Genomic DNA, 9724 nt, shown 5'->3' with positions numbered 1-9724 from the left:
TGGAAATTAATTTAAATCGTACTTACCTGGATACCAGCTATGCTCATACGGATCTCAACTAAAAATCTACGATACTCACCCGGATGCCAACTCAGCGATGGATACTCTCCTGGATCCCAACGCAGCGACTAATAAACAATTTTTCCATTCAGAATGTTAAATATTTTTCTGTTTGGAAATTAATTTCAAATCGTACTTACCTGATACCAGCTATGCTCATATGGATTCCAGCTAAAACTACGATACTCACCCGGATGCTAAATCAGCGATGGATACTTTCCTGGATCCCAACGCAGCGAATAATAAACAATTTTTTCCATTCAGATTATTAGCCATTTTTCTGTTTGGAAATAAATTTAAATCGTACTTACCTGGATACCAGCTATGCATATATGGATCTCAGCTAAAACAACGATACTCACCCGGATGCTAAATCAGCGATGGATACTCACCTGGATCCCACCGCAGCGAATAATAAACAATTTTTTCCACTCAGATTCCTAGCCAGTTCTCTGTTTGGAAATTAATTTAAATCGTACTTACCTGGATACCAGCTATGCTCATACGGATCTCAACTAAAAATCTACGATACTCACCCGGATGCCAACTCAGCGATGGATACTCTCCTGGATCCCAACGCAGCGACTAATAAACAATTTTTCCATTCAGAATGTTAAATATTTTTCTGTTTGGAAATTAATTTCAAATCGTACTTACCTGATACCAGCTATGCTCATATGGATTCCAGCTAAAACTACGATACTCACCCGGATGCTAAATCAGCGATGGATACTCTCCTGGATCCCAACGCAGCGACTAATAAACAATTTTTCCATTCAGAATGTTAAATATTTTTCTGTTTGGAAATTAATTTCAAATCGTACTTATCTGGATACCAGCTATGCTCATACGGATCTCAGCTAAAACACTACAATACTCACCCGGATGCCAACTCAGCGATGGATACTCTCCTGGATCCCAACGCAGCGACTAATAAACAATTCAGAATTTTAAATATTTTTCTGTTTGGAAATTAATTTCAAATCGTACTTACCTGATACCAGCTATGCTCATATGGACTCCAGCTAAAACTACGATACTCACCCGGATGCCAACTCAGCGATGGATACCCACCTGGAAATCATGTAAATACTCACCTGGATGCTCCGATATTTTTCAGCACTACCTGGAATAAATCGTTTGCAATGGCCACTGTATACCTGGGTGCCCTGCAATTTTTCTGCAACACCTGGAGCATCCTGGAGACCATGATAGTACCTGCGCTGCAATGTTGGCCATCTTACCCCTGGACCTGGGTGACCTACAAATTTTCCTCTTCACCTGGAGCCGCCTGCAATTGATGGATCTTCACCTCGACTGATGCCCGATCATTTTCCACATCAACACCTGCGGTGGAACGAGGACATTGGACTTGAGGAGCCACAAATTTCTTCGCCTCGCTGGAACGACCCCACGCCATTGCTGCCACGCTTTCCGTAGTATATCCTGGCCGCCCTGGGTTTGCCGTTTGTGTTCCTGTAAACTCGCCCCTCCCGTGAGCCTTGATGTCGGGGAATAGCTGCCCCAAGGGCCCTTCTGGCCCTTACCTACCTGCAACCTGCTGCGGCCACGAAATGTAGCAGCTCCGTTCCGGACCATCTTCATCGTTGGATTAAGTTAAACATTTAAATTCATTTTTGTTTTGTATCTTTATTTGTCATGTTTAACTTGAATCGTTTTTCATACACCAGCCACTTAAAATAATTCAACGTAAAGATAAAATTCCATATAAATTTAAATTAAATAGTCTTAAGTCTAACACTCGTGCCTAACGTCGTTAGTCTTCACCCGCCTTCCAGGACAGTGCAAAAATGATGCCAAATAATTACGGTATTGAGACACTGATCCTTGGATGAGTTGGAGTGTTGGCATGCGCGTATCTTGACATGTTATAGACTGAATTTTTGTATCTTTTCTAACCTTATACCATTTAAAAACTAAAACAAAAAATACAATACCCTGGACAGAAGGCTCACCTAGAGAACCCACTTGCTGCGCAAACGGAAGCAACTCCAGGACAAGCTGCGTCAGCTTTACTGGCTGATTGGAAGGAAGCTAAGAGTGCAGGCTGAAGCTAAGAGTAAAGCTCCTTATATACAAGACCATCGTAAAGCCAGTCTGGACCTATGGTATCCAGTTATGGGGGACGGCGTGTCCAAGCAACCGAAGGGTCATCCAGCTCGCCCAAAAAGAGGGCCCTAAGAACACTAACTGGAGCTCATCCGTTCCACGACAACGCGACAATCCACGCCCAACTGGGAGTCTCATCTGTGAGCGCAGAAGTTCAGCGATTCGCCAATAAGTACGTGGAAAGGCTGGACCGACATCCTAACCCTGAGGCCATCAATCTACTAGACAACAGCTACACCACAAGGAGGCTGAAACGGACCCACCCACTAGACCTTTACCACTCGGGCGAACGGGGCTGAGCTGCAGTTGTAGAACTATCAAGGCCCACTAAAGAGCCCGACATAAAAACTAGAGTACTATACATTCAAATTTTTCTATACTCTCGACTGTAAAATTCTAATTCCAACGTCCAGGCTTAGACAAACAAAAAAAATTTAATTTCATAGACAATAAATAACTTGAATTCTCAACTTTCTATCGCTAAGGTTAACTGTTAAAATTAGTTTCCTAGGATAAGCAAACATTGTATTACTCAATATTCCACTAAGTTAAGGTACCATTATAAAATTTAGGGTTGTTGGTTTTTAAAAAAATATCGTATTGATGATATTTGCAGTGAAAAAAATATCAATCGATAATGTTAAGAAATATCACATAAAAAAATCGATATATCGAGTATTTTTGATATTTTTTATGGTCAGCTAAAATTGAAAAAAGGTTATTTGTAAATTTAAAAAAGGTTTTAATATGTGTTTTCATCCGCCATGAACTGCAAATAGGAGCTATTTTTTATTTAAAAAGTGAATTTAAAAAACAACAAATATTTATACCCACTCTCAAGCAACTTTTATTTACGTTATTTGAAATAAAAAATAACAAAATTATTAAGGACATTGTATTCAAATTTATATTAATATAAAAAAAAAAGTTTTTTAAAACTTAATTAATTTATGGAATATGTACTAAATAATGCTAATTACCTAATTATCTTATTTAATGCTCCTAATTACTCTTAATTACAAAACAAATCTTTCTTCAATGATTTAAAAAAAACTCTTTCGGTTATATGCTGGTCTGTCATTCGACTACGGGAGTCACAGACAATACATTTAATGGCAGAAGCCAACCGTTCAGATGGAACCGTACTTCCAGGCGTGATAAGATAACTTAATGCCAATTTCTGGCTTAAGAGTGACCAAACATAAAATATCGGAAATACCAACTCGAAAATATTATTATCGACTATTTTTGCCCAAAAAATATTCCGATAATAATATTTTTTTAAGAGAAAATATATCGATATATTGATATTTTGATATATTTCCGACATCCCTAATAAAATTTAACTATTGTCCATAACTGCGGACAGATCTTAAACATAACTATTGATTGATAATAAATAAAAAACAAGAAAGGAAAGCTAACTTCGGGCGGAGCCGAAGTTTATATACCCTTGCAGTTAAAACTGGATATATATCGCAAACATCGGATATAGTTGGCCGATCCTTATGATTACATCATAATAAAACCAATTAATTACAATAAAAAATCTAAAAAAAAGTCCCAAGCTTCTATCTTCAAAAATACGAAAGTTGATATTTCTACCAAATACCATTTCCGATCGTTCAGTTATATGGCAGCTATAGGATATAGTCGGCCGATCCTAATGAAATTTGGTAGGTCGGATAAACTGACCAAAAATATAATCTGTACCAAATTCCAGCTTTCTATCTTCAAAAACACGAAAGTTGGGTCATTTCCGATCGTTCAGTTATATGGCAGCTATAAGATATAGTCGGCCGATCCTTATGAAATTTGGCATGTCGTAATTTGTCGCCAAAAATAGCTCTCATGTTAAATTTGAAGTCTCTAAATTTAAAAACACCAAAGTTATACCATTTCCGATCAATCAGTTATATGGCAGCTATAGGATATAGTCGGCCGATCCCGGCCGTTCCGACTTATATACTGCGTGCAAAGGAAAGAAGGGTGTGTGCAAAGTTTCAAGACGATAGCTTCAAAACTGAGAGACTAGTTCGCGTAGAAACGGACAGACAGACACCTATAGCAAAGCAGGTGGCTTTTAAAGAAGGGGAAAGAAGGTATTTGACCCCAAAAATAACTGTTCAGGTAACGGAGAGGATAGCTGTCCCGGGGATCATTGCGGAGCACGAGTCTCTGAAACGGCGAAGATATAGTAGTTCGCAGCAGGAGAAGTGCGCTTTTGTCCGGGCAAGTGGCGTTCGCAGCGAAGCACGGACGTGAAGTGCGAAGGTGAGTTTGAGTCACTGAGGTCAGCCACAGGCTTTAATAGAGTTTTGCCTAGGGATAGAAAATAACGGAGACATAGCAAACACGGTGGTGTGCATCACGAGCGGAGAAATTTGGAGTAGCTGTCTCCGTGGGCCCCTCAGCGAGGGCGAGGAGAAGGAGGCGCAGAACGGTTCCGCCGCAGGTGTCTGCGAGGGACACTTGCGGCGGCCAAGAGAAGCAAGGGGGGACGAAGCAGGCGGAAGAAAGCTATTTTAACCTTAGCCTCATCAAGGATTGGGTCGAACCTTATTTTTCGGCGGAGATCAGGGCATAGACGTGTGGGCGTAAAGTAATGGAGCGGTCCCTTTACTAGCGGATGTTGCCGAGCGTAGGCTATTCGCGATCGTGTTGATACCCCGATGAGGAAAGAATGATCCAAAGGCGGCCGTCCATGTGTGGTTTCCTTTGTGATTGTAAAGGTCTTTTAACGAGTTTGGGAAGCATTTGGAAACCCTCTAAGTTTTTAATAACTCCCCTACAGGTGGCAAGCTGGAAGCGCTTTCAACTTCGCGACGATTGGAAAAAGTGGTGAGTGACAAACAGGCATAAGATTAAGGTCCGTTCGTTGGCATCTGCACATTGGACATTCCCCAAACTCGGGTATGACCCTCGTGTTAGCCGCGTTAGCTCCAGTCAAGCTGAGCAAGTGAATCCATCTATTATTTCGAACTTAGAGTCCTGAAGCCCTGACTTCTTTAGTGGTCGCGCTTTAATGTTTACACACCCTTATCAGAGCCCCACTCAATTCGGAGGCTAGGCGGCAAAGAATTAAAATAAGAAAGAGCCCGCTCAATCGGCTCATTTAAAAGATAATTGGCCCTATGACACTTGACCCGAAAGAGCGCAAAGGTACGAAGATCCTTTTGAGGAACATTTAAATTAATGAGTCCCAACAAAAAAGGATAATCAATGTTAACGATTAAATTGTTCAAAAAAGTTAAAGCTGCCAGTTTAGGCCGATCCTCCAACGTGCGAACATTAAAAGAAGACAACGGCTCTGGTTTGAAGGAACAGGATACTGAAACCTTAGAGGCAGAAGTGGAAATTTTAAAAATTTTTTCTGGAGTCGCTCAATTCTGTTGGAAGAACTTTACACTCCGGATTCCAAATGATTGAGGCATATTCCAGCCTCGACCGAATGAATGCAGCATAGACGCTGAGGCTCGAGTATGGACTTTTGAACTGGTTCACGTGCCTCTTAACAAAGCCCAGCATAGCATACGCTTTAGGCAGAATATAGTCTAAGTGACCAGAAATTTGCTGTCGAATAATACACCAGGGTCTAACACCTCTTCTTTAGCTGCCAAATTATAATTACTGATGGAATAACCCGTACAGATTTCAAGAGACCGCCTACTGTAACGGGTAAACATACACTTAGATAAGTTTAATGGAAGAAGATTACGGGAGCACCATGAGTAAACTCTGGATATATCCTCCTGTAACAAGTAACTTTCACTAATGCAGCTAATCGCTTTATAGATTTTAAGGTCATCCGCATACATTAAAAATACGAATGACGAAAGCATGACGAGATGTCATTAATGAAAATGATAAATAGAAGAGGTCCAAGAGAGCTGCCTTGTGGAAGACCAGAGGAGGTGACAAATGGACTTGAGATAGCGTCTCCAATAGAAACGTGGCAAGGTCGGTCAGCCAGATAAGACTCGAACCAACTTAATAGGCAGGAATGAATACCTAATTTATATAATTTGCCCAGAAGGGCAGCATGACACACTTTGTCATTTTTATACCCTTGCAGAGGGTATTATAATTTTGTCCAAAAGTGTGCAACGCAGTGAAGGAGACATCTCCGACCCTATAAAGTATATATATTCTTGATCAGGATCACCTCCTGAGTTGATATTAGCATGTCCGTCTGTCCGTCTGTCCGTCTGTCTGTCTGTCTGTCCGTTTCTACGCGAACTAGTCTCTCAGTTTTGAAGCTATCGTCTTGAAACTTTGCACACACCCTTCTTTCCTTTGCACGCAGTATATAAGTCGGAACGGCCGGGATCGGCCGACTATATCCTATAGCTGCCATATAACTGATTGATCGGAAATGGTATAACTTTGGTGTTTTTAGAGTTAGAGAGTTCAAATTTGACACGAGAGCTATTTTTGGCAAACAATTACGACATGCCAAATTTCATAAGGATCGGCCGACTATATCTTATAGCTGCCATATAACTGAACGATCGGAAATGACCCAACTTTCGTGTTTTTGAAGATAGAAAGCTGAAACTTGGTACAGATTATATTTTTGGCCTGTTGATCCAACTTACCAAATTTCATTAGGATCGGCCGACTATATCCTATAGCTGCCATATAACTGAACTATCGGAAATGGTACTTGGTAGAAATACCAACTTTCGTATTTTTGAAGATAGAAGCTTGGGACTTTTTTTAGATTTTTTATTTTAGTTAATTAGTTTTAATATGATGTAATCATAAGCATCGGCCAACTATATCCGATGTTTGCGATATATATCCGGTTTTAACTGCAAGGGTATATAAACTTCGGCTCCGCCCGAAGTTAGCTTTGCTTTCTTGTTTTATTTACTATCCGCTCCAGTATCTTAGCGACGTAAATTTTGGCTATAGGTCGATAGTTGCTAACATCACACCTACTGCCACCTTTGTGAATAGGCGTTATAGAAGTAATCTTACACTGGTGGGGGAATCTACCAGATGAGAGCGACAAGGAGAACAGCAGTTGAAGGGGAGTAGAAAGAGAAGCGATACTCCTCTTAAGAAAGAATGGGGAGAATTTTCGCTTACGGGATCGGCCGTAAACCGATTCAAAGAAACCGTATCTCGCACTATGTATTATTTTTCAAATTTTTCGATTAGGCGATTAAGATTTTTAATTTACTTTTTAGTTTAAGGCCAACATTTTAGATTTAAGAGATTTTTAATGGAGTTTAATATTCAAGTTCAGAAGTTAATGGAATATCATGTGGAATTCAGATAATAAAACTTTTATAATGTACTAAGAAAATTCAGCCAAGTCTGATTTGCAACCGCCATGCTATCACCCGACCATTTCAGGATGCCGTAGTGGGCAAGACGCTAGCCCAAGGAGTCTTCAGTAAGGAAAATGCGTGCATTAAAAAAAAAGTTACAGACCTTTGAAGTTGAAAAATTTAGCTCGTGTTCAACAATTAATACTTTCGGATGAACGATCGCTTTTATATAAAATGTATCATTTTTATACCCTTGCAGAGGGTATTATAATTTTGTCCAAAAGTGTGCAACGCAGTGAATGAGACATCTCCGAACCTATAAAGTACATATCAGAGAACGGCTTTGAGTGAATGAAAAAAATTCGTACGCGCTCAACAGCCGAATAATCGCACTGTTCAATGTAGATTTTAAATCCACTCAGGTGCGAGCGATTTTTTGTGTCACTCCAAATTGTTCGGCTCGTGTTCAGCATAATGATTTCGGGCGCTGCTCATTCGGTTCAACAATCATTTTTTTGAACAAGAATAGCACTCAACTCACAAAAATCAACTCGTATGATTTTACTCATGGAACTATGATTTTACTCATTCACGCAAACTGAACTTTTTTTGCACAGATGAAATATGTGAAGAAGATGGCGAAATGCAACACAATGAAAATGATTTTACAACAAAGCGTTTAGTTTCATGTTTTAATTTTATTTTATAACAAATAAGAAACATATTCATTGGTTCGTCGCACTTTGATTTTAAATTTATATTAAACTTAATTATGTTTTACATTTACATACTAAAGCTTTCGTCAACACATGCTCATTTTTTTGATCGGAATGATGCGTACGTCAAAATGAGAGGATTTTTACTCATCACTGTTTTTCGATCAGTGAGTTGAGTTCATTGAAAAAGTTCGCGTATGATTAAATCAAGAAAGTAGTGATTTTTGCAGTTCTCTGGTACATATATTCTTGATCAGGATCCCCTCCTGATTTGATATGAGTCTGTTCCTAGGGGGTCTCCTTCAAAAACACCGGGAATGCCACTATGGCCCCCGGAAAGGCTATAACTCAGCCAATATGCATCAGATTCTCAAGCTTTTAAAATACTTTTAAAGATTCGTAGCTCGATTCTCCGCAACTCTGCAGCAAAATCCGAGAGCAAAATATTTTTTAGATTTTTTTCGAATACCACATATGTATGTAGAGCAGAGGTCGGCACGGCCCTATCTCGGGGGCCCCCTTTCCAACCAAAATTATTATTTTATTAGAAATTTTATTAATATAAGAAATTATTAATTGTTATAATCTATAAATACAATTTATTTATTCTAAAGATTTATTCTACTTATTTTATTTATTTACTTATTTTAATTTTTTTTTATTATTATTATTTTTGATGGCCGTCAAAGCGTGCCCCAACACTTTCTCAGCCCCGGAACCACTTTGGATATACTATCTGTAAATAAAATAAATAGAAATTAGATATCGCTTACATTATTTGTAATTAAAATACATACCGATCAAAACTCCATAAAAATTTGGGAAACCCTTCAATCTCTTCTTCCCACTAACACCGTCGATGTTATATTGCACGATGAGGTCCTCAACGTTAACATATTTTAACGACTTTGTTAATTGTCCTCGCTTTAGTAGATTGGTCACTGCGGTGGTCTGCAAAAATTAATAGGTACTACAAATTTTTTTATATTTAATTTTTAAATATTATACTAACACATTCTTCCTTCATGCCGCGGCCTAAGGCGAAATCTAAGGCAGCCAATGCCTCGTCGGTGCTGGTGGCCTTGCTAATAAATAAGTTCATTATATGCACTACTCACCAGAATTAGTTATTATCACCAGGTCACTTAAATGTTTTTTAAAAAATTTAACTTTAACAAACGCGTGTAACTTTTATGCAAATTGAACATCAAATGCAAAGAGAAGGGAAGAGGCAAGACGAAACCGAAAATTGACAACCGATAATTCTGGCGCGTGCCAGGGTATAGTCGACCAACGCAATGCCTTGTAATTAGAATCGCACAAGGAAAATAATAAAACATGAACATTTTGGCTTTGCCTAAAGCCAATTATTAATACATTTCAATATACCATATGATTAGATAAGAAAAATTTATTATACCCTTGCAGAGGGTATTATAATTTTGTCCAAAAGTGTGCAACGCAGTGAAGGAGACATCTCCGACCCTATAAAGTATATATATTCTTGATCAGGATCACCTCCTGAGTTGATATGAGCAT

The 9724-nt window shown here is 38.9% G+C and overlaps 1 protein-coding gene across 1 annotated transcript; it reads right to left on the bottom strand.

Annotated features, from left to right (window-relative positions):
- Positions 1-8827: 8827 nt before the first annotated feature.
- LOC138925639 (uncharacterized) lies at positions 8828-9287 on the bottom strand. Its single transcript, XM_070276500.1, has 3 exons — positions 9198-9287; positions 8979-9136; positions 8828-8906 (listed from the first exon to the last, which is right to left on the bottom strand). The coding sequence occupies exons 1-3, from the start codon at positions 9285-9287 to the stop codon at positions 8828-8830; spliced, it is 327 nt and encodes a 108-aa protein (XP_070132601.1).
- Positions 9288-9724: the final 437 nt, after the last annotated feature.

This window comes from Drosophila bipectinata, chromosome XR (genome assembly GCF_030179905.1).
Source record: "Drosophila bipectinata strain 14024-0381.07 chromosome XR, DbipHiC1v2, whole genome shotgun sequence".
Taxonomy (NCBI): Eukaryota; Metazoa; Arthropoda; class Insecta; order Diptera; family Drosophilidae; genus Drosophila; species Drosophila bipectinata.
The sequence above is the reverse complement of the archived record's forward strand: the minus strand, read 5'-3'. Positions and strand labels throughout refer to the sequence as shown.